This window comes from Trachemys scripta, chromosome 1 (genome assembly GCF_013100865.1).
Source record: "Trachemys scripta elegans isolate TJP31775 chromosome 1, CAS_Tse_1.0, whole genome shotgun sequence".
In the NCBI taxonomy this organism is placed as follows: domain Eukaryota; kingdom Metazoa; phylum Chordata; order Testudines; family Emydidae; genus Trachemys; species Trachemys scripta.
In genome coordinates, this window is record NC_048298.1 from 83,986,313 (window position 1) to 84,012,306 (window position 25,994).

A 25,994-nucleotide genomic window follows, 5' to 3' on the forward strand; every position below is an offset into this window, starting at 1 on the left:
TATCTTGTTTCTTTTTTTTTTTTTTATAAAGAAAAACTGCCTGGGCTAGGCTACACCTTTGCTTTTCGCATGCAATATATGGTAGCATTCTTTCCTTGCCCCATCTCTCGAGTATTGTATGTACCGGAAAGGAAGAGGATCCTTGGTTACTCAACAAAGTGTGTGTGACTTTACCACAAAATACTAGAAGTGATTTATGAAACAATCCAGTAATGGTAGAATTAGATAATTTGGAGTGAGTTCTACTAATTTAATTCTATGTAAAGAACATAAATGTCACTAAGCTGGACTCTGTCTTCAGAGAGAGATGGTCCATTTGAGGTGGTGAAAGGGTTGGCTGGCTGTTGGTGGAAATGAGGTGGCAGAGTTTTAAGACTGGAGTGGAGGGCAAAGAGTGAGAAGAAGAAAAGGTAGAGTTTTATTTTGAATTGAAGATACATTTACCATTGAAATAAACTGACGTTGAAGGCCAGGGCATAGGCAGTTGTGAGCCAGATCTAATGCTGCAGCAGCCAGCATGAATGCTGGACACAAACCCCGGAAAGGCACAGCACTAACAAGTCCAGGGCAGTTCTCCCTACTTCTCACGAGGCTTGAAACAGCCAAGCACCCACGTGGGGTGCAGAAGGTGCGAACCACAGCAGCCATGCTAGGCCTGGATGGTTATTCCATCTCCATCTGCTGCACAGGGAGCTGCTGTTCGTTTCTCACCCATGGTACCGGCTGCTGGGCAGGTAAAAGGGAAGTAACTAAATGATTCAAGAGAGCTCTGAGTAGCATCAGACTATGATTAGTGAATTAAGTGACAAGGCACTATGAATGATTAGCCAGTGAGGCTAGATCAGTTAGCAAAAAAAATCAAATGGGTAGGAATCACAGATGGGGATATAAGCATTCAAAAAATTAGACTACATCAATTACAAGGAAGCATGTGGCTACCACTCAATGACAGACAATGAAGATCTGGGTTAGGTGTCTACATGCTCCGTAGAGTTTCATTGTGCCTTCATTCAGAATTGCTACTTTATAGAAGTTGTAGCTAATGCTATTTAAGAGCAGGCACTTGGGGACAAAACAATGGCAAAACGAGTAGCAAAACCTCTATTTCCCAAAGGAAAGTGGGAATCTAGGCAGGAACATTAGATTCCATTTTAAAGTCTCTTCCACAGCTCCATTTTGTGTGCAACCTAAGACTTCATTCAGTTCTGAATTAACAAATCTGGTTACAAGGTGAAGGTTAAACTCTGCATGTGAGAACACTTTCTTCTACCAAGTAGTTAGAGAACACAGTCTCACTTAAGATCTTAAAAATGGTACATATACTAGATATTTGAAATTTTAAAGTTTGTAGTTTGTGGATATCTGGTATGATCTGCATTTGTAAGCTGATAATGTCAGGAGTGGCAGAAATGAGTTTTAGCTGAGACTTTTAAAAATTAGGAAATATAAAGATACTGTTTCCATAGCAATAGGTACTCAGCCCTCTTGCTAGCAGCAGAACATATCCATCACTAAGGCTAAGTTTTTGTCATGGATATTTTTAGTAAAAGTCATGGACCGGTCATGGGAAATTAACAAAAATTCATGGCACCCTGTGACCTGTCCCTGACTTTCACTAAAAATATCCCTGACAAAAGGGATAGGTGAGTTCAGCACCTACTGCTGCTCCCAGGTCCCCCACAAATGTGGTGCGTGGGAGCTCTTTTGTCCCCCTGCCCCTGGGATGGGGCTGGGCTGGGCTGCTGTGGGGGTCCCCTTGCCTGAGCAGCTGGTAGCTGCAGGGTCCCCCAGCTGTTGGCTCTGGCTGTAGCTGTGGCTGGGCAGATGCAGGGGGTCCGCCCGCTATTGGGCAGCTGTGCCGGGTCTGGCCGGCCGCTGCAGCTGCACTGAGTCCCCCCACCAGGTTCAGGGCGAGGGCGGGGCTGGCTGGGAGCTCCAGCCCCAGGGCAGAAAACGTCACAGAGGTCAATGGAAGTCATGGATTCCATAACCTCCATGATCTAATCGTAGCCTTATCCATCACTATCGAGAGAAGCTGTTCTTCCGCATGAAGGTCAGTTCAATCTCATTCTTTCCCTAGCACCACCACAAAACTGCAGAGGATTAAATGGTTCTGGGATAATTACTGTATTCTAATTTACATATTTGGTAGCTGCCATGGTGGGAGTACATTCTCAATAAAGAGATGCAAAGGCAGTATTCCTTACCTAGGTAGTACTGCCACAAATATTGGTAAAGATAGTTGATAAACAAGCACTTTTAGAAGTTGAATATATTTCCCTTGAATGCTGGTGTATGGTTGAAATTATAACTGACTGTGAAAAAGTGGAAGTGTAGTAACTTAGTTTTTGCCAGGCTCCCTTCCCCTAATAGAACCCATCTTCATACTTCACTTAGAAGAAAGCCTCACGGTTAACATGGAGAGACTGCTTTTTCCTCCCTCATAGAGGACATGACTCAAATGTTGTAGGACTTTGCTAAGTACCCAAATGGGTAAGGGCCTGATGTTTCACAGGCTGAACACCAGAACTGTACTATAAAAGAGTAAACAGGAGCTGTAGGAGCTCAACACCTCTGAAAAATGAGGCCCCACTAATATAACATTCTCATTGGCCAAGATATTACTAAGATTTGTTCAACCAATTGCTTGGTAGAAACAGTAAGTTCCTACCACGGTAAAGCAGACTCCTTTGAAATTAAGTGGCAAAGGAAAGCCACTGCAATAGTTTAAGGGAAGAGATTTATTTCATGGTGTTATTGTTTTACTGAATTAGTGAACTATAGACACTTCAGTATACAGTAGTAATCTTGCTCATATAATCGATTTAAGTAAATGGCAACTTAAATGCTCCAACCCCTTTTTAAAATAGCTTAATGTGCTTTTGGAATTTGCAGTGTTTGAAGTGTCTTCGAAACAATGTACTTGAGCAGCTCTGGCAACTCTTCCTAGATTTTTTTTTTTGCTGTAAAAAGTTTAATGCACTGTGTAGTATGTCAGCCCCTTAAGTAAGTGGGATGTGCCACCTCCTCTTCCAAATGTGTAGACACTTCTTATTGGTTTGGATTTGAGGCAGCTGACAGTGTAAGCTTTTTCCAGTATCACAACTTTGTTTTGACACTGTCCTTAAAATCTGTCATCTATTCTTGAAAGGTATTAATCATCTACAGAAGCTTATTTGTACTAGTATTAAGTAGATAATCATTAAAACTTGTTTAATGTGAAATTTAAGTCATAATATAAAACAGATTTTTCCCAATCCTCTTATACAATTCTTTATAACAGTGATACATTGACGCTTAATTTTTAAATTCCTAATGCAAGATTATTCCAGTATATCGACCAATTCAAGGATAAAAACTTTAAAAGTGCACATATGCAGTCTACTCAAGTTCCAAAACTTTCCTCAAAAACGTGTTCTGCAGCTCAAAATGTTAGGCTGTCTCTTCATAAATTTTAGCCATTGTTATAATGTATATTTCAAAGTTGATGTGTCTAAATCCTATTTTTTTTTTCCAAAAATTGATGTTTCACAGCACTATAGTAGCAGGTAGAGAGAAGATAAAGAACTGAAGCTATACCTCACATACACTCTCCCTCCTCCCCCCAGACTACTATTCAGGTGATCATAGATAAAGTAATCCATTCCTCAACTTTTACTCAACATTATGCAAGGTTTTTAACTCAGGATTTTACAAAGCACAATCTGTGCATAGAAGGTATTACTCAGGCTATGTTTGCAGCCTCAAATAGTAAGGACTCAGCTGCCATAGCCGAATCTAAAATAACTGAAGAAAGTTAAACTGATAAAAAATCTGAGGTAAGAATCTAACACTAAGGGTGTGTAAGACATTTCCACAGGTAAGAGTTATTGCCTCATACTAAAAGTGTTTAACTGGTACATGTACACTTTAAATATCAGTTAAGGCAATTATTTAAGTCTTAATAGGACAATATAATTTAAGAATTACTCAAAGAACCATTATGGTAACGTACGATCACATACATAGCTATAATCAGGAATCAAATATTTCTGTATCAGACATTTACTACACAAACCTGCCCATCCCTGTATCTATGGTGTAGACCAGAGCCCTGCACTGGGATCCCAAGGGTCCTGCTGCCATAATAGCTTTGTTGTAGGTGAGACTGGGTGGGCAAAAAAACAAAAAGCTACACAACTGTGGTAATTTGCAAGAAAACACTTTAAAACTTTTAATACTTAAATTTAAGTGAGGGATAGAAAGATTTGATGTTTATGATACCAGGAGTTAAAGTATTTTTACATGGTTTAAGCAAGATTTGGTTTATTCCTTTGGTGGTAAAATTGTAGCTGAATTCCATTTTTTTTATATAATATATTTGACAGGTTTTTTTCCCCCAGTAGAATATAGGAATCTGTCTCTCTTGTGGGTTTTAAGGTAGGAGTGGGATAAAAATGCAAGAAACAATGGGAATTGCAGGGTGGGACGGGAGCAGGATTTAAAAAAAAAAGTCCCATGCAGGGCTCTAGTGTACACCAGCATAAGACAGTTTTCTGCAGCACACACTTACTGTTATATCTGTGGCCTACAGATCCGTGAGGCTTGTTCATGTAGCAAGCTAGGATGTGAACATACAGCACACTAATTTTCCATGTGGATGCTGCTATGGTGCATTGAAAGTTCCATAGTCCACTTTGACATACTCCTCACCTAATGCACTGTATGCACACCAACTCACCATGTAGATAAGTCCTAGAACTAGACTAAAATTATGACATAGAAAATTTTAAATACCTAGAATTTTAGTAACTAACTTAGGTCAGAGTAAAAGTGCTTTGAATGCAGAATTTCAGTCAGACTATAAAACCCAGATAACTTTCACAATAGAAATGTCACCAGACCCTAAACTTAGAGCAGCAATAGAGGCCCAGCGTTCTTATCTACTGTAGAAAAACAATACAACCCTTTAACAATTAATGCTTATGAAAAGGAGTCCTCTTCATAAGCATGTCAGCATTCTAAAAATGATAATTGACAAGGCTCATTTAAAAACATTCTGCTACAGTGCAAAACCACATTCAGTTTCAAAATCACTACAATAGTGCTACAGAATGATGCTTTTGGAATTCTTTAAATAGCTTCTTTTTCTGCTTAAGAGAAATGACGGGATTACTGTCCATCTCTTGAATCAACTCTTGAAGATGGTGCCTTGTTTGTTGCTTTTGGTCTTCAAATTCTTCAGGAGTCAAACGCTGACAAAAGGTGAAGCCTTAATAGGAAAAAAGGTTAGGATTATTTTACAGATGTTACACTTTTATATAAAATGTAGGGCTAGAAGGGACCTCAAGAGATCATCTAGTCCAACCCCTGATGCTGTGGTAGGATTAAGTATACCAACAGGTGTGTGTCTAACCAGTTCTTAAACTTCCAGTGATAGGAATTCCATAACCTCCCTGTATGTTCCAGTGCTTAATCATTATAGTTAGAAAGTATTTCTTAAAATCAAACCTGAATCTCCATTACTGCAAACTAAGCTAATTACTGCTTGGCCTACCCTTGGTGGACGTGGAGAAATTGATCAGCGCCCTCTTTATAACCATTTGTATATTTGAAGACCTATGTCTCCCACCCCGCCCCCAGTAGTCTCTGCTCTAGACTAAACATGCCCAATTCTTTCAGACGTTCCTTATATTTTCCTCTTAGTTTTGTTGCTCTCCTCTGGATTCTTTACAATTTGTTCACATTTCTCTTAAAGTGTGCTGCCCAGAACTGGACACACCACTCCACCTGAGGCCTCACCAGTGCCAAGCAGGGCTGAACAATTACCTTGTGTGTCTTACATCTGACCCTCCTGTTAATACATTCCAGAATGACATTTGCCTTTTTTGCAGCAGCAGCACCACACTGTTGACTTATATTCAATTTGTGACCCACTATAACCCCCAGATCCTTTTCTGCAGCACTGCTGCTTAGCCAGTTATTTCCCATTTTGTATTTGTATAAAATGGAAGAGAGCTACACTAGACAGTTCTTAACTTCTCACTTTGACATGCTGTAGAGTGCGGCTCTGGCCTCACCCCTGGACAGAGGAGTTTTGCATAGGACAGGGGTAGGCAAACTTTTTGGCCTGAGGGTATGAAAATTGTATGGTGGGCCATGAATGCCTGATGGGGGGGGGGGGCTTTTATGGGGTGTAGCATGGGGGGAGCTCTATAAGGGATTCAGAGTAGCAGCCGTGTTAGTCTGTATCCGCAAAAAGAACAGGAGTACTTGGGGCACCTTAGAGACTAACATCTATTCCCAGACAAATATTGATAAAAATATTTTTTTCATACATACTCTAGCCTAAATTATGCTTAGGAATTAAGGAACTCTTTACTTCCTGCTCATCAAGGAATTGAAGGGCAATGTTCTTGCAAGCAAAAAGGAATTGACTGGTCTTTGCATGAGACATCAACTGGTGCAGCAAAACCCCCAAAACTTTTGAGTGCTAGGGTAATTTGTGCATTCCACATGGTAGAAGCACAACAGGAACACAGCCACATGAAATCTTCAGAGAAACCAAATTACAGGCAAGTAATTTGCCCTTTTAATAATGTATGCTAAGTAGAAAAGAGAACAAAAAATTCTACCAAAGTAATAGTTTGTCTCTTTAGCCAAATCATATTTTACACTATTTTCTGAATTTAACTTTGTGAAGGAAATTACATAATCAATTACGGAACTGAAGAGAAGTTAGATAAAATATGGCCTCAGTCTCCATTTAATTTATGCTTTGTTTTAGGTGGGTTAAATGAGTTAATGAATTAAACCACTTAAAGTCCTACTATCAGTATAACAGAGAGGATGAGGCAATCAGGAAAAGCATTTCACAATAATTTGATATGTAGTGCATTAAACTCATTTGCATGCAACTACTCATATAAAAATGCACAATATCAGATTTTCTACCTGAACTGGCATCAGGATCTTGTCCTTCCAGCAAGCTCATAAGTTTCTTGCTGATTAGTTCCAACAGAATTAAAGGGGTCTGCACAAGAACAGAATTTTCAGATATTTAGTTGGTGTTTATACAGTTCATTATAAAATGCATACTTACACAATAGGCAAAACCCTTTAAAGATGGAGTTAAAGTTGAGTATGTAAATAGGCACTCCTGTACATATGTTTTAAAAACCCAAAGCAACTTGTTAGGGTTTTTTTTATTCAAAAAGTAGTAATGTACAGTAGAACCTCAGAGTTATGAATACCAGAGTTACGAACTGACCGGTCAACCCCACACACCTCATTTGGAACCGGAAGTACACAATCAGGCAGCAGACAAAAAAAAAAAAAAAAAAAAGCAAACACTGTCCAGCAGTAGTTCTTGACCAGGGCCCCATGAGAGGCCATGAGCAGGTTTCAGGGGGTCCTTCGAGCAGGGCCAGTGTTAGACTCCCTGGGGTCCAGGGCAGAAAGCCAAAGCCCCACCATATGGGGCTGAAACCTGGGGCCCTGAGCCCTGCCACCCGGGACTGAAGCCAAAGCCTCAGCTTTGCAGGGGCTCCTGTGGTATTGGGCCCCAGGCAATTGCCCTAATTGCTACCCCCTAACGCTGGCCCTGGCTTTTATATGCAGAAAATCAGTTGTTGTGGCACAGGTGGGCTGTGGAGTTTTTATAGCATGTTGTGGGGCCTCAGAAAGAGAGGCTGAGAACCCCTGCTATACAGCATCGTCCTGTGTTATACTACTAAAAAATAAAGGGAAAGTTTTAAAGATTTGACAAGGCAAGGACACTGTGCTTGTTTCATTTAAATTAAGATGGTTAAAAGCAGTATTTTTCTTCTGCATAGAAAAGTTTCAAAGCTGTATTTAGTCAATGTTCAGCAGTAAATTTTTGAAAGAACAACCATAACATTTTGTTCAAAGTTACAACCAACCTCCATTCCTGAGGTGGTTCGTAACTCTGAGGTTCTACTGTACTTTTAAACAAAGTAAAGGTCATGAAAATTAGTGACAGAAGGACCAGTGTAGTTAAATGAAACCTTAGGTTCTGATCCTGCAAACATTCATATGCTTAACTTCACTATCTCACTGGCTTCAAGAGGTCTACTCTTTATTATAAAGTTAAGCATGCGCATAAAATGTTTTCAGGATCAGGGCCTAAGCTGTAAATTAACAGCAATTTCAGAGTTTGGATTCCTAGTAAAATGACTTGTTAGTTGGAATCATTAATAAGTGAGCCTATACTGCACTAATTACATTTCTGGTTGTTTTAGGGGTGGTGATAAAAATACAAATTGTTTGGGTGACTATTTTTTTGTTCAGATACTATTAACTTTGTATTTCCAGACTGTCAAAAGTTCAGACTGATTATAAAGCTGCAAGATTCTTTTAAGGAAAGCTGTTCTTAAAGTTCATCTGCTCAGTCTTATCTACAACTTAAGTTAGAGAAACTAAAAATCTTTCTTGATTAAAGATTTAAATGTCCGGTGACAAGTATCCTTAGAGATAGCAAGCTGGATGGGAACTGTCACGTCAGAGCAACCCTATCTGCTAGTGTCACACTTCCATTATGACAGGTTTCAGAGTAGCAGCCGTGTTAGTCTGTATCCGCAAAAAGAACAGGAGGACTTGTGGCACCTTAGAGACTAACAAATTTAGAGCATAAGCTTTCGTGGACTACTTATGGAAAGCTTATGCTCTAATAAATTTGTTAGTCTCTAAGGTGCCACAAGCACTTCCATTATGGCCATCTATATTAGGCTTCAGTAGCTTTAAGAAATGTGGAAATGTCTAAACTAGCTAATCCCCTTCCCCCCCAGGCCAAGATAATAAATCAAAGGTGAAGTTTCAAAGCCAAACCATTCTGGAGGTATGACAAACCAAATAAATATCTGGAAAGTATCCCAGAACTGAAACATATTTTATCTCCCAAGCAGTTTTTTTTTAATTTCTCCCAAGATATCCAGAAATATTCTATCCTGGGCTAAGATCCTGCAAGTGAAATTACAAGCAAGTTGGTTCTTTTTGGTGTAAGCTTGAGAAGTGTGGTTTCTAACTCAGCTTATCATGGAAAAGTAGCTTCAACCTCTCTCTGTACATAACCTTACACTAAAAAAAGTTCATTTTTTTAAAATAGACTAATTCAGTTTGGCAACATTTCAAGATTGCATTGAGTCAGCTGCTTAAGGCCTCAATACTTCAATGAATTGTATGGGGGCAGGCCCATTTGACTTTAAAGGGGCTCTTTGTGGGTACAGAGGTCCGTCTGTGTGCAGCTCTTTGCAGAACTGGTGTCCAAGTTCGCATAATTGCAGTGTCCTAGAAAAGCAAGCGATGTGCCAAAGTAAGTGATTCTATATGTATGGGGGAAGAAAAGAGGGTTTGGGAGGTAAGTACTGTTCATCATCATCCACATGCATTTCCCTTCAAGGGGAATAGATTCCTTGCTTGTGCCCTTCTGGCAAAACTCACAAGGTTTGAAAGTTCTAGTAAACATCCCAAACCTCTGATGTTTATCTAATTATTTACCTGAGAAACAGACACAGTCTTTCCCTATTTCTAATACTTGATCATTTCAACTGAACCAGAAATAGTGCAATAGCAGCTTTTCCTATGCTATTTTAATGTTTCCATTTCTGACCCCAGCTGATACGAAATAAAAAGGGACGTGAATATTTTTGTGTGCCTCAGACAGGGGGTTGGTTTAATATGAGGATTTTTTTTCCCCAATATACACTATCCAGAGAATATTTACCATTTGATTTTCACCATTTTCAGGCAGCTGAGATGGAGTTTGAACTACCAGACATTTTCCTACTTGTCTTTTTTAATTAGTTTTGCAACTGGAAAAATAACTAAAACAAATACTGTAGTTTTAATGTGCGTTAGCTAAAAACTTAAATAGCTAGAAAAAGTACATCTTTTCATATGCAAGAGATAGTTGAATGTAACTGAAAAAGCTATACAAGTATTTCTGCTTATTCATAATGGATTTATCATTGACGAATGGGAAACATTTGATTTACCTATTGGGTTTATATTAACTGCCAAAAGTAAGAAAGATTTTAAAATACTAAGTTAATTCCTGGGGCTGAGAGACACTGCCAGTGCGTACTCAGCCTCCACAGAATTTCACCTTTGAATGACTCCCTCTAGTTAGCACTCAAAGTACATTAGCTGGCTTCTGCAGTGAGCTGTTTCCAACACTGCTTTGCTAGAGAGAGAAGTGCTACAATGACCCTGAGAATTTGAGGGTGGGGACAATGGAAGTAGAGAGGCCAATGATTTTAGAAGATTTCCCCTGTAGTCCAGAAAAACTGAATTAGTCTGGAACACTTTCTGGTCCTACAAGACTGTGTAGCTTTTACAGGTTGCCAGGACATATACAAAAAAGCATATTCATATAAAGCTGCTTTTTGACAATGAATATCTAAAATGACAAGGTCAAAGTGTGTCAGATGAGAAGGAAATACCTTGAAGAGTTCAGTATGATTCTTCATCAGTAACTGGATTAGCTGTTCAGTCTGTGTTTTTGACAATCCTTTATTTTGTAAAATGGCCTTGGTAAAAGTCTTGATTATCACTGATCTATTATCAAACTATAAAACAGAAGAATAATGACCTGGATTAGATTTGCTAGGTGTTAGCTAAATGATCATTATAAACAGGTGACAAAATCTACACTGAAAAAAATCCATTTCAGTTAGTTTTAAAAGCATCAGATTGAAATGCTGTAATGGGTCAGTTTCTATGTCTGTTAAAAAAATAAATCTATTAATGTTACTATGGGGAAGTAATAATTTATACCCTACGTTTCAATGCAATACTTACTTGTTTTTGTAACTTGTAGCCCTCAGGTTCTGACGCAACAGCCATAAACATCAGTAGCCTACGCAGTTCTTCTCGGATGTTCGGCGCTAGTAATCTTAAGTAAAGCTGCGATGCCTCCAGGGCTTGTGCTGTTTTTCCATTCTCTGCAATGTTAGTGAAATATTGTATATAGTGCACTCTACTAGTTTGAACAGAATCAAGAAAATGTATTTAAATAGGAGTCAATTTCTGATTTTAGGCTTAAAAGCATATAGCCTTTGTCTTAGAGCTAGGCAAGTAACATATTTTTAAAATAACATCCTCTGGATATCATGAAGTCTTAAATGTACCGGATGCAGAACCTCCATTTTACCATTGCATACAGTTTGTGTTTCCCTACCTTTGACTGAATCCTTAACTGCTCCTTTATATGATGTGATGCAATATGACCAGTATGCCTCACTGTAGCACCATTCCCATTGCTGATGAGCTTTTTAAACCACCAAGCTACATCTTTTGTGTGGTAAAGGGACAAGGCAGGAATCAAACTCTTATATAGCATTCTTCATCTGTAGATCTCAAAGCATTTATAAAGGTAAGTATCTTTATCCCCATTTAACAGAGGGGGAAACTGGGAGAGAGATTAAAGTCACAGCAGGTCAGCAACAGAGCCACCAATCTCTGATTCCCAGTCCTCTGCTCTAGGCACTGGTCCAGATAATTATGTCTAGCAAAATGCAAACTATAATTAAAAGGAGACTGGCCCAATTATTTTCTTTGAAAGAATAAAAGCAACTAGAATGGATATGTAAGCGCACTGAGACTTGGAAAAGAAGAAAGTATGAATGAGGGCAGAAAGCCAAAAGAAGAGAGTGAGCAAATGTAGAAAAGAGAAGAGCATCAGAAGACCAAGGTGAAGGAAAATATGGAGAAGTTGACAGATTAGATAACTGATAAAGGACAGTTTCCAGCTGGTTTAATCACAGATCAGGAGGAGTTGTTTAAAAAAAAAAAAAAAAAAGGTAGTAAAAGCTTAAAAGCTTTATTGGGATACTTAAGTGAGTTGGAGGGAAGTGAAAGGAGTGTGTGTGTTAAAAGCAGTAAGGGACATGTGATATTGAAGTCTATGGTCTTAAAAAGTCTGACGCACTTGACTACTTGCACCTGCATGCACACACTAACCATGGTGCCCTTTTTATTTTAGGGGTAATAGTGGTAGTGGTGGGGTTGATTTGTGTTTGTTATAGTTTAATTTAAAAAAAATATATTTCACCTCTGTGTTGACAGTGCAAAATTTTTTTTGAAATCAAGCTGGCTGTGGGTTCATGAAGATACAAGTTTCAGCATCTGCAGTACACACACAGCAAGAGTAGATTGTGTTCAATTGGCTGCAACAGTGATTGTGTGAGCATGTAACAATCCCTCCCCAGCTCCACACCAACTTTGCCATCTGGAATAGCTAACAACTAAGTTAGGCCAGGTCCTGCAGTCCTGAAGTTACAGAACAGGGCCCTTTGTTCAAAAGCATCACCCAGCAGAATAAAGATTAATATACTGGCAACTCTATAGCCTGCACTTTGCAACCAGTGGTAAAATAAGTATAACCTCCTCCTAATGTATGTATGAGCTGTGCCTCTTGTGTAGACTGATGAGCAGCAGGAGACAATCAAACCTAAAGAACTGTGGAATGCTTAATATATCTAGAAGTGAACCTCTATTTAATTATGAAGTTAGAACCACCACCTGTCCAAAATGAAGTTGAAACTAAGCTGGGCCTACATTAGAAACTGTTCCCCAGGCAGATTTTAGCTGACTAAAGTTTGGGAAGTGACACAGGACTGGCACAAATGAGTGTGGCATGTTCACAGAACATACAGTTCAGCTTAAGAAGAGATTTTAAATAAATGGGGAATAATGAGGGAGCTACAGAATGGAAAGCATAGAGTTCTTTCAGTGATTTATGTCTTGAGCCTTTCCCCCACCTCCCTTTATGTGAAAGTATGGTAGGGTAGAATTCCTTTTTAAGTAAACCATTGATTTCAAATTAGTAATCATGGGTTGGGAATTTACTGTAGTCTTACCACAGATTTCTTTTTATGCTCTCTATTTATTTTGATTAAAAAGGGTCTCTTTGCCAAGTGTCAGTCCTAGGCAGGAACATGCTCAATGTCTTCAGTATCATCACTGAGCTCCTGTGGCACTAAGCTCTGTGAAGCATCTCTGAAAACGGAGCATTCATGTAACATTCCATACATTCTGCAAGACTTAAGGTATACAGAAAAGACATACTCACGCTGGAGTTTCATTTAAATCCAAGTTTAAGGTAACCCTTGCTGTTATTTTGTTTTGTGAAGATTTAATTGTTTGCCACAAAGGTTGCAGAATCAGGAAGAACTTATCATAGCCTGAATTGAATCTTAGAATTAGGAGAACTTTTCTGGTCCCTTACCTTGTTAGTTTATTTGCTATTAATGGAAATGTGAGTCCATAAGCTATGAATTCCTCTTTTGGGAGACAGGGAAACTGTATCATAAGGGGATTCTACTCATAAGATGTCTGTATTAGTATTAAGTTAATAAAACAGTTTTAATTTCCTTAATGTGTAAATAAAGATTATGCACTTACCTATAAGTTCAACAATTCCTGAATGAATATCATGATCATGATTGTTGAAAAGGGGGTCTCTCACTTGATTATAATATTTTGCTATCACATCAAAAAGTATCTTCTTGTGCATATTAAAGTGACTTGGTTCGTTACTGATTTGAAGTAACTGCTGACCAACCATCACTATTAGCTGGTCTGGAAAATACTCCAAGCATTCAATTGCTGCACAAAGCCATTTGTCAAGCCTGGGGAGAGAAAGTTCGTTTTAGTACTTACATTTAATGCTAGGCAAAACACTTTATTTAAACTAAAATTCAGAAAGAATTAACCAGACACCTACAACTACATGCATGTTTGAACAGCAGCATCATACAACTTACTTAATAAGCAATTAAAGAATGTAGTTGGATGCTGTAGCTATAAGTCCACTGAACTACTGCTGCAATTAACAACTAACTCTCGCCTCCCTAGACTACAACAACATGGCTGAGGTTTGCCTTCCTTCAGACAAAGGAAGCCACAATGGTGCGGTCTGTCACAAACACTTCAGAAATGCAAGTTGTAACAGTACAGTCCTGCCTTATCAGTTTCAGCCGTCACAAGAGAAAAATAGATATCCAGCTACACAACCAAACACAGGGGCTGAAACTTTAAAGGAGCAAAGAAACTAGACATTCCATTTAAAAACAAAAAACAAACACTTAAAACCCTGACAAATGAAAGGAAGCCAACAACTATCTAGGAAAGAACAAGAAATAAGCACTAAAGATTGCCACTGCAGGCAAAGGCACTGCACACAGATGGATCCAACACTGTCAACTGCCTGGGGCAAAAGGAGAGATGAGGTGGGCGAGGTATCAAGGGGTAGCCATGTTAGTCTGTATCCACAAAAACAACAAGGAGTCCGGTGGCACCTTAAAGACTAACAGATTTATTTGGGCATAAGCTTTTGTGCGTAAAAAAACACTTCTGATGCATGGAGTGAAAATTACAGATGCAGGCATTATATAATGACACATGGAGAGAAGGGAGTTACCTTGCCTTGCGAGGTAACTCCTCTCTTATTGGACCAACTTCTGTTGGTGAGACAAGCTTTTGAGCTTACACAGCCCAGATCTGAAGAGCTCTATGTAAGCTCAAAATACTCTCTCTCACCAAAAGAAGTTGGTCAAATAAGAGATATTACCGCACCCACCTTGTCTCTTTAATACCCTGGTACTAACACAGCTACAACACTTCCTGCGGTAAGAATGGTAGCAACTCTCTTCTTGTAATGTTAGGTCCCACAAGGGGACATTTATGGCTCCAACAGGAAATATTCTTCTAGAGCAGCAGTTCTCAAACTGTGGGTTGGGACTCCAAAGTGGGTCGTGACCCCATTTTAATGGGGTCGCCAGGGCTGGCTTAGACTTTCTGGGGCCCAGAGCTGAAGCCCAAGCCCCACTGCCTGGGGCTGAAGTCCTTGGGCTCCAGCTTCAGTCCCAGCTCCTGGGGTCGTGTAGTAATTTTTGTTGTTAGAAGGGGGTCACCATGCACTGAAGTTTGAGAACCCATTCTAGATGGTTCATGGCCAAGTGTGGGTACACACATCCCACATGGCAGCATAAGCAAAGGGAATACCAGTAATTTTTTCCAAGCATAAAGTAAACCTCACTGTAGGCTGCCAGAAAGCATGCAACCCAGAGAGCCACAGAATTGAAAAGGCGCAGCTGAGCTGCTGATTTCAGTCCATTCTCTCTAATATCCTGAGACACCACTTCATTGCAGTATGAATCTGGAAAATACCCTTGGTTAGTGGGTTCAGGGATATAGATACTGGAACTGTAATTAATTGTTTGAATATACCATGAGTTCTCAAATGGAACTGTTGCTGAAAGAGAAAAATAGCTCAGCTTAATTTGATTTTAAAACTGGATCTATGCTACAGCCTTAATGGGTTTTAGATGGTTGAAGACACACATTTTTACAAAACTGGCTTCAAGACCAGAGGTGTTTCTTAGAATCAATTCAGGCCACCTTCAGCCACCTAAAACTAATTCGAACAGCTATACCAGTTAGAAATTAGCAGCAACTGGAGCGTCACTGGTTAACTAACTCTCAATGTATTTTGCCTTGATTCTCAAACATTTTCCATGTGAACAGACTATTGTAATGCAGATGCTTTTTTGCGGGTACACAGACTGACCAAAATTTATCAAAAATTGGATGAATTCTCCTGAAGTGAAACCACACTAACTTTTCAAAACATGGCTCAGGATAAATGCTAGCATAATGGCAGAGTAATTCCTCTTATAAGTTGACCTCAGGCTACCCACATGCAAGAGGCTGCATGTCAACACACCATTCCATGTTACAAAATGAAACTTTTCTTTAGCTGTACTGCCATATGGTAAAACATGACATCAACCCAGATGTGATCAACAGGAATAGTTTAGAAATACTGGTAGGTTTGGAAAGGCAAACAGGCTGGCACCAAATTGCCACATCTTTCTTTCTGTGGTACAATGACCCTTTTGTCACAGCAGGGGCTTTCCCTTGCTATCTGTAACAATGGCTGCTCCATTTGCTTTACACACTCACTGCACCTCCACTTAAAACCACCAAGAAAAGGACTGTATAAACCCCTTTGGGATACCTCAGTTATGAAAGCCCTAAAATAAGTCCAAAATTCACATAATTCACTCCCCATATTTGTATAAGAAAGAAGCATTTAGCTGTGAAATATCCAGTCTAGAAGAGAGGGAAGTGTTCACCCATCCTCTCAAGTTAAAAATGTAATTTTTGCTTATTTAAACACCTCTTAGCTTCTGAGTGCTCTCAGAGCTGCAGTCTCAGTGAATTCCCTTGCTACTTCTGAAAGGCAGTAGAGAGAAATCCATGCTCATCCTATTCCAATCTAAAGGTATTGCCTCACCCACAAAGCCTACCCTGCCCACGTAGAGCAGAAGTCTTGAAAGCCAGAGTGAAATTAATGTGTGGTCAAACAGTGAAATGCTAAATTATTCAAGTTTTTATAAAATATATATTTTTATAACTAACTCGGGCAAATTTAGGCTGCATGTGACCTCTCTGTCAAGGAAAGTATTTGAGATAATCAGATCTTCCTCTTTGCCAAGATGATCATTTTTCCTCTTATCTGGAAACTCCAAAATATTTTCCAGGACTGGAAGATCAATTAACTGCAGTAGCCGTAACAGAGTCTGTTGTTTCCAGACATCATCTATAACTGGGAGTACAAACAGGAAGATGGAAAAACAAACAAGGTTACTGGGAACAAGAGTAGGTACACATAGCATACATTTAAATATCAAAAAGAGGAATTTTGATTGATTTGAAATAAAATCAGCCCATCTTACATATACAATATATTCATTAGATGTAAATTATGTTATTTTGTTTTTTAGGGGGAGAGTGTCTTAAGGAAACTGGGCAAAAAGCTTTTAAATATTTTTGTTTCTAAGTTATTACTTCTTATAACTACCTGCTCTAATAACATTTTATATATACAGTAACAAAATACATGAGAATAAATACATTAAAAAAAAGGAAAGACCCTTATAACAAAAAAAATCTCCCAACAGATTGTGTTTTTAAGAAGGGCAATGTAAGCCTGCAAATCATATATCCATCTGAAAATTTCGTATAGGCTTGTCATAACTATAAAGGGAAGGGTAACAGCTCTCCTGTGTACAGTGCCATAAAATCCCTCCTGGCCAGAGACTCCAAAATCCTTTTACCTGTAAAGGGTTAAGAAGCTCAGGTAACCTGGCTGACACCTGACCCAAAGGACCAATAAGGGGACAAGATACTTTCAAATCTTGGGTGGGGGAAGGTTTTTGTTTGTGCTCTTTGTTTGGGCGTTCATTCACTCTTGGGACTGAGAGGGACCAGACATCAATCCAGGTTCTCCACATCTTTCTAAACAAGTCTCTCCTATTTCAAACTTGTAAGTAAATAGCCAGGCAAGGCGTCTTAGTTTTACTTTGTTTTCTCAACTTGTAAATGTACCTTTTACTAGAGTGTTTATCTTTGTTTGCTATACTTTGAACCTGAGGCTAGAGGGAGGTCCCCTGAGCTCTTTAAGTTTGACTACCCTGTAAAGTTATTTTCCATACTGATTTTACAGAGATAATTTTTACCTTTTTCTTTAATTAAAAGCCTTCTTTTTAAGAACCTGATTGATTTTTCCTTGTTTTTAGATCCAAGGGGGTTGGATCTGTATTCACCAGGAGCTGGTGAAAGGAAGGAGGGGGGGATGGTTAATTTCTCCTTGTTTTAAGATCCAAGGGGTTTGGATCTTGATCCACCAGGAGTTGGTGGGAGGAAGGAAGGGAATGGTTAATTTCTCCTTGTTTTAAGATCCAAGGGGTTTGGATCTGTATTCACCAGGGAATTGGGGAAGAGTTTCTCAAGGCTTCCCAGGGAAGGGAAGGGAATCCACTTGGGAATGGTGGCAGCGGACCAGATCTAAGCTGGTAGTTAAGCTTAGAAGTTTTCATGCAGGCCCCCACATTTGTACCCTAAAGTTCAGAGTGGGGAAGCAGCCTTGACAAGGCTATTTTACATGAGCCCCTAAGGTGCTTAGAGAGAATATTCTTTTTAGTTTTTTTCAGTTTGATTGCTGTGTGCAGGACTACTCTGCATAGAATCAGTTTCACTGTTTTGATGATAGTTGCACTGTAGTCTTGTATGCTTTTGAGAGGAGTTCACATGAATGTTCTTCCCCAGGTTCTGCAAGAACTGCTGGTGTGGGGCTTTAGGAGTGTGACTTGGGCTCTTTCTTCCTGGACTCCTGCACAAAGAAGCCTGGGATACGTGCATGGAGGCAACATTTGTTAGGGCGGAAGGGACTAGGAGAGTGAGTCTCCCCTCAATCCCAAGACTTCTGGATGGGGCTGGGAGCCAGGCAGGGAGACCAGGAAACGCTCTTTCACAGCCAGACTACACAACAGGATTCAGGAGTACATGGTCCCTCAGCTGGACCAGGGAGAAGGAAGTGACAGCACCCACCTTATCCCTTGCGCCCAAGACTGGAGACAGTAGGAATAGGAGCCAGAGGAAATTCCCCAACAAAACCCTCTGTCTGGATTTAGGCTGGGAAATAGTGAGGATCACCTACACAGGAGCAGAACCAGGAAAATAGCAGAATCCTCTGTCCGTAACCCTCTCCTCAAAGGTAGGAACAACCTGGGGCCAAGAGGGAAATAGCAGTCCAGGCAGGAGATAGGAATCACTGAGTCTGGGAGGAGCTGTGGGAATCCACTGGCCTGGCTTCCCCTGTCCTCGAGTGTTCCTAACATGGAGGAAACTGAGAATCTAGGAGCAGTGAGAAACAGCAGGGATCCTCAGTTTCCTTCATGTTAGGAACACACGAGGACAGTTGCTTACTGCTAACTTCAAGGACAATGAAAGGGAAGTGGCGGCTTGACAAGCATCAATTGCAGGGAGTTGCGAGGACAGCTCCTGATCACATTTTTTGTTGTCTCTCTCAAGTTTGTCCATTATCCACCAGGGAAGATCTTTCAGAAACAGCAGGGTGATCAGAAAAGTGTGGGGGGAAAAAACGATTTTTTTCAAAAGCATCTAGACTTGTTATTGAAAGGATGTTGATTTTCAAATTAAATCAACTAAAAAGTTCTGGTTGGCAGTGTTCCTTTATGTTCTAGGCTACAACCTCAGAGATCAAATAAGCACAACCTGGAAAAAGACTGGGCATAAGCACATTCACCAGGGAAAGCCTGGTTCAAACATAAAGAAGAACAAAAACATTTGACCTCAATGGAAAACATTTCTAGATTACATTGTGTAACACACTAAAGCTATCTACTTGGTAGGGATAACTTTTGTAGACTCCATACATTGTGATTATAGTTGCTTCAGATAAACATAGGTTAAGTATCTGCTTTTTTAAATGAATAGTTGAGTTTCACAAACATCTAGTTGGTGTTATCGTAATTTGTTATTTCCTAATATAGCAAGAACTTTGATGGGCCTTTGTGATATGGATTTTAAATGCTTCTAATTTAAAGCAAACAAAAACTGTGTTTAAAGTTTTTGTAATTTATTAAACTAGGGCCCAATCCAGAAATTCTTTTGAAGTAATCTAGTTACATAAATAGCTACACTGATTTCAATAGGACTGTGTGAATAAGGGCTCGAGGATCGAGCCCTGAATTCTGTGCAAGTCATTTTTAAAGATCTTGGTTTCGGTGCAAGAGTCACTTTCTGCAACATCCTGGGCACTACTTAAAAGATTTGTTTCAACTACAAAAGTAGCAAGATACACAAAATTCAAATAATAATGCCAGGAAATGATATTTCTGCAAGATGTGCCAGTACTCTTTCTAAGAGGCGGGAAAAGGGTATATTTCTAATTTTCAAAACATCTATCATTCATTGCTTGTTTCAATAAACAAATTATAGTTTAATGTTCATAAATACCTTGTGGTAATATTAAGTAGCACAAAATTGTATTTTATTTTATAAAATAAAATATAATCACCTTTTTTCGAAAGTAGACAGACTGGTTCATCAACTATGTTCTTTAAAGGTAAAGATGGATGTACATTTATAGTTTGTAGAAATTCCTCTATCCTTTTATCAGCAGCTTCTAGTGCTAAGGGATTTGAAATTGTTTCACATTTTGCTCTGTTATGAAAAAAGCATTGATAAATGGCAATTATTATTTGTATTATCATAGCACTTAGATGCTCATTTTGTTAGGCACAGTACAAACACAGAACACAGATTCTAAGCTTTTTGGGACAGGGATTATCTAAGTATAAGACAAGAGACAACAGATGGATACAGACAGACGGAGGAGCACAAGGAAAAGCCAAGGTGCTCTGTCTGGATTAGAACAGGCTGGGAAACAAGAATTCCATTTCGTGCAAAATTCTGACATTTGTTTCTGTTCTGATGCAGACTGAAACCAAGGCCTTTCCAAGTTTTTTTATGAAACAATGAGAGCTTTATGAAACACACGTGCAGACATACCCCTACCCCTACCTTCAGAATAGGCAATAGCTCAGTAGTTAGGATACTAACTTGAAATGCAGGAGACTAAAGTTCAAATCCCTGTGCCAAATCAGTCAGTACACCCCTTTTAAAACTCCTCTATTGGTTCTGACAAAACTTTTTCTCCAGGATAGAATTTCTGGTAAAAAAAAAATCAGACACACAGAAATCCAACCCAGCATAGCCATAGTGTTAGGATACTCCCCTAGGATGTGGGAGACACAGGGTAAAGTCCCTGTCTGACTCAGGCAGAATAGGGACCTGTACCTGCTTGTACCCTAACCACTGGACTACTGGCTATTCTTAGGTTTCTCTCTAGACATTCCGCCCTGGACCTGAAATACTTTCCTAGTGAAAATTAGTCAAAACTAATACATTTCTGCAAAGAGTTTGGGTTTTGACCATTCAGCATTTTTGAATGAAAAACACTTGATGAAGAAGTTCCTGACAAGCTCTACTTTGAATCCTGCTTGTGGGCATTTTTATTAGCCTCTGGATAGTTAAGCTGACTCCCTTTCCATGCTCTCTTGTGGCTGCTGGAAGAGAGGGAGGAGTCCAACTGCTTGTGCTGGAGCCTATGCATCAGTGTGAACTTTTTATTTTTTTTAAACACTTCCAAGGGATTATTTTGTATATGGGATGGGAGTCTCGGGGCTGCAGGAGAATCCTGGTGAATATTACTGCCTACATAATGCTTTATAAATATAAATCACAACACATTCTGAACATTAACAACTAACATTTCAAGTGCGGAAACTGAGGAAGAGAGGCTGTAATTTGACTAAAGCCAGAGGTCAGTGTTAGAGCCTGTGTCAGAACACAAGAGTCCAGGTCACATGCTTAGCCAACTACCCCAACTCCCTTCTGCATTACTGAACTGCCCCACTACCAGAAGGCATATTGGCTGCTCAGAAGAAAAGATTGAAGTAGGCAGTCAGCAGGGTGGGAGCTTGAAGTGACTGGTATTACAGTAAAATCCTCAGTGGTATCATTGTGAATTAAGTGTGGTGTTTCCCCAGTGTCAAAGAACTTGTCGCAGCACGTTTCACAGGTCTCAAAGGTCTATTGCAAGGATGGCTATAGAGGAGACTGTTAATAACTTATTAGGAAACAAAAAAGCATCAGAGAATGTTTGGCACTAGCAATTGGTGTATTCACATTCAAGGATCTCTTTGGAAGACAAAGCACTAAAAACATAATTAAAAATAAAAATTGGAATTCGTATTTATATTTTAAGGTCCCTAAAAATCACAGCTCCTCCAATCTGGGTCTGAACAAGTGGGTCTTTCTAGTCCTAATGTAAATATTTTAGTCACCTAGTATTTTCACAAGGTAACAATCAAGAAATGTTTTTTATTCTTCCATAATTAATATCTTGCCTTTGAATTGCATCTCAGGTTTTTTCATAGCATGGATGACATCTAAACAGAGTGTCTCATGGAGCACCTCTTCTCATTCGTGATTGTGTAAGATGGCATTTCTGTTGTATTTATTAGGCCCACATTTTAAAGACTGTTTAAATGTGTACATCTGCATTACTAACCGTGGAGGTTTTTTCGTCTTAAGTTCAAGTATTTCCTCAGGGGACAACTTCTCAATATATCCTTTCTGTTTCAGTAAAAGAGGAGAAAGATGGCTGTCCAGAAATCTATAAAGACTATTACTTGTGTCTTCAAACTCTATCTCTCTCTCATTCTTGAATAGTTTTGGTCCAACTGGTTCAAAAACCTTGTGATCCATTAGAGCCTGGCAGAGACGGACTCCCTTCAGTCGAGAAAGATCATTACTACTTAGGTACATACTGTGCATGAGATAGCTCAGCACCACATCAACAGCATTGGAGCCAGTAAAGCAGTTTCTGTACGTCCTTAGATGTTGTCGTCGTCTTTTTATTTCCACCTGGTTTTGAAGAGCATGAATAATACCATTCCATAACCGAGTTGCTTGAAAAGGACCACTGCTTCCTGCAAAAATATTTAAGCATTCATGTTACTAAAACATTATTTATGTTTGCATACTGTAAACACTTACTGTAACATTTAAGTGTATTATTTTTACATTTTCCTTTTCAAAATTGAAAGTGCGTTGGCTGCGTTCTCCAGAAGTGAAATTTAACTTTTCAAAGCACAGCCAGAGATAAGTGGTAACAAAATAGCAAACTAATTCCTGCAGTGATTTGACACTAAGTCATACGCAAGCAAGCTTACGCCAGGAAAGGAAAACAAGAACATGCTAAATAAAAAAAATCAGTTTCTTTTCATTTTACCCAAACAATCTCAATGTATCTGCTGGAATTATTATTCTAGATAAAAGTAAGACAGTGCACCATCAGATACTAATTTAACCATAAACTCCTTTATTAAATCTAAAAGCCCAAGGAGAGTTATACAATTGCTCTAAATTTGTAAAAGCCAAAATCATAAGCAATTACTACATTCAAACAGTAACAAACATTCATAAGTATTTGATCAAGATACTCAAGAAAGAACTAAATCCATGGATGCTTCGACACATGTTGGTTGGCTCCAACTTGGTTAGGCATATATTAGTAATGAACTCTTTCAAGACCTTCCCACAACTGCTAACAGAGCCACCTTATATGGCCTACAAAAATATTTTTCTTCTTAAACTATCTTACCCCTTTATACCCTACAGTATCCAGGGGTTCTGGAACAGTTTTTATAGTGGGGGTGCTGAGAGCCATTTAACCAAACTGTAAACCCTGTATATGATGGAAACCACTTCAAACCGGGGGTGCAGTAGCACCCCTAGTTCCAGCACCTACTATGACAGTATCAAAATACCAGTATAGGTACTGACATTGCAAGAGCAGGCAGCTGCACCCAGCGTTACAAAGGGAGCTCAGAAAGGGGTACATTTCCCCCAGGACAGGGGTGCTGAAGGTGGAAACCATGTATTTGGTTGTTATTACCACTTCAAACCAGGGAGTGCTGCCGCACCTCCAGCATCCCTAGTTCTAATCCCTTGCCCCAGGAGGGCAGTTCCAAAGACACAGCCTTTACCTCCCTCCTCCCCCACCCCATTGCTGAGAGTCTCTCCTTATCCCAGTGAGACCAAAAGGCCTGACCAAGACCAGGACTCACAGAATCTCCCTGCACTTTTTCCTGAGCAGTGCTCAGATGCCCCCACGTGCACACCCAAAGGTGCCGCTCCCCCCGGCAGACTCTGCTGTCCAGGATCTCAGACGGTGAGCCGGGGATAGGGTGACCAGGTGGCTGGTTTTCGACTGGAACACCCAGTTGAAAGGGAACCCTGGCGGCTCGGGTCAGCACTGCTGACCAGGCTGTTAAAAGTCCGGTCAGCAGTACTGTGGCGCTAAGGCAGGCTAGTCCTTACTTGTCCTGGCTCCATGCTGCGCCCCAGAAGTGGCCGGCAGGTCCGACTCCTAGGGAGGGGGACCATAGGGCTCTGCATGCTGCCCCCGCCCCAAGCTCTGGTTCCGCCTCCCATTGGTCAGGAGGTTCCTGGCCAATGGGAGCTGGTACCTGCAGGTGAGAGCAATGCATGGAGTCAGTCTCCTGATCCCCAGCCCAGGACCCAGACCTGCTGGCTACTTCTTGTGCACAGTGTGGTGCCAGGACAGGCAGGCAGCCCACCTTAGCCCCTCCGCTGCGCCACTGACTGGGAGTCACCTGAGGTAAGCCTATGCTACAGCCCTGAACACCCCGAAACCCAGAGCCCCTTTCTGCACCCCAACCCCCGCCCTCATCCCTGGCCCCACCCCACAGTCAGTCCCCCCTGCCCCAGCCCAGTGAGAGTGGGGAAGAGCGAGCACCGGGGGAGGGGGAATGTAGTGGGCGGGGTCTCGGGGAAGGGGCGGGGCTGGGATGTTCGGTTGGGAACTAGAACGTTGGCAATCCTAGTCGGGGACGCGACCCGGGGCTGGGCGATAACAGCCAAACCCAGCCGGGTTTAAACCGCCCGCTGCGGGGCGGGGCCCGTTCGCAGGAGGGGCCCCGGCCCGGGACACACAACACCCTCCCCAGGGCCCCAGGCCCTGGCACTGGGGGGGCTCTGGGGGGCTCCCCTCAGGCGGCGCGGAAAGCCGGCCAGCCCCAGGCCGGAGCACACTCACCTCCGCCCCGCCGCCGCGCGCCCAGCTCGCTCTGGCTGTGAACCCTCCTGAACCGCGGAGTCAAATGCGCCGCCATCGCCGGCCACCTTCCTGTCCCGCCTCCCACACCGTCACTTCCGGCCCCAACCTGGCCCCGTGGCGGAAGTGAGGCAGCGCGGGGGGGGGGCTGGTGGCCCGGGCGCTGGTTCGGTCGCCATGGAGTAGCCGCAGGGGGGACGGGGCTGAGCCGCGGCTGGAGAGCGCGACGCGGACGGACACACGGCGGGACACGACCCCCGCAGCTTCCCTTAGGCGCAGGTGAGAGGGCGGGGCAGCGGCTGCCTCTGGCCTAGCGACACCGGGGACCCGCTCGCCCAGGAGCCGCTCCCGGGCAGGGCCGGCAGCCGGGCCGGGTTTTGTGCAGGGCCAGAGCGCCGGGCCGGGCGGCTAGTCACTCACTCTAAACCTGTGGCCCCGGGGGCGGGGCGCGCTGAGCTGTGCCTCTCCCCGCGGGGCCGGAGGACTGGGGGTGCAGGCGAGGTGGCGACTGACAGCAGCTCCCTGGGGGGACGCTCCCTGCGGACAGCGATACGTGGCTTTGTTGGCAGGACACGGCGGCGAAGAGCACGTGACCCGTTAAAGGGGGTAATTTATTCCCTCTCAACACCCGAAGGGCTCTTGTGCCCATGTGGCTCGTGTGACAGTTCAGGTTGTCCCCGCTTTCTCCCAACCCCCTGCTGGGAGCCTATAATAAATAACTTGGTCTGTTGTCTGTTTACTTGGTAGCTTGCAGGGTTTGGGGTTTTCAGCCTTGCCCTCTGGTGCAGAACTCATGATGAAATCAGGATGTGTTTTGCCCTGTTATCATTGGTACTTTACATGATCCATAATATTTATACGTTTCGAAAATGTGCTTTGAATTGTTTTTACAAGTAAAGGAAAGCTTGATTGTAAGGAGAATCCTGGGAACCACTGGGTATCAAAAATACCCCACTGAGGCCCAGTTTCTCCTGTGCTCCACTGTTGAGCTGGTGGGGAGTAATCTACTTTTTGTAGAGTGTACCACTGTGTGTATCTAGCCAGCTCTGTGGAATGGCACTTATGATAGGGTGGAGATAGGTCTTTCAGTGCTCTTCCCCCTTGCTCACAAGTGGAGTATCAGCCTTGCCCTGGGGGTCACAAACCAGATAGAGCACTGATACAGCCATGGAGGATGGGTGGCATTGGTTTCACGCAACACCCCCCTACATTACCATAATAGAAAAGAGAATAAACTAGCTCAAAGTGATTACTCAAATGAAAACTGAGGAGGAGTTGGGGGCTTATTTGTTTTGGGTTTATTCTTATTTTCAGTATTCTTAATGTTCCCCTATCTTGTGCCACTTATTCACATGTTGCCTTAGCAAAATTGTAAAGCTCCAGTTCTGCAAGCTGATCTGTTAGGCAAACACCAGCACGGAGCCCCTGTTGACTGCAATGGGCTTCCATGCAAGCATAAGGGCTCCCCCACACCCACCAA

At 41.4% G+C, this 25,994-nt stretch overlaps 2 protein-coding genes across 3 annotated transcripts in view; one reads left to right on the top strand and one right to left on the bottom strand.

The window, feature by feature from the left end:
• Positions 1-3,187: 3,187 nt before the first annotated feature.
• Positions 3,188-24,732, bottom strand: DEPDC4 (DEP domain containing 4). Its single transcript, XM_034773599.1, has 9 exons — positions 24,497-24,732; positions 21,944-22,364; positions 19,886-20,031; positions 16,423-16,609; positions 13,402-13,628; positions 10,798-10,940; positions 10,440-10,565; positions 6,934-7,012; positions 3,188-5,251 (listed from the first exon to the last, which is right to left on the bottom strand). The coding sequence occupies exons 1-9, from the start codon at positions 24,570-24,572 to the stop codon at positions 5,076-5,078; spliced, it is 1,581 nt and encodes a 526-aa protein (XP_034629490.1). The 5' UTR covers positions 24,573-24,732; the 3' UTR covers positions 3,188-5,075.
• The window catches only part of SCYL2 (SCY1 like pseudokinase 2), a 55,105-nt gene continuing 53,758 nt past the window's right edge, over positions 24,648-25,994 (top strand). The window contains exon 1 of one of the 2 annotated variants that reach the window (XM_034773572.1): positions 24,648-24,793. The gene's annotated coding sequence lies outside the window, so the exon portion shown is untranslated. The remainder of the gene's footprint in view (positions 24,794-25,994) is intronic. The other variant, XM_034773583.1, reaches the window with a different exon arrangement.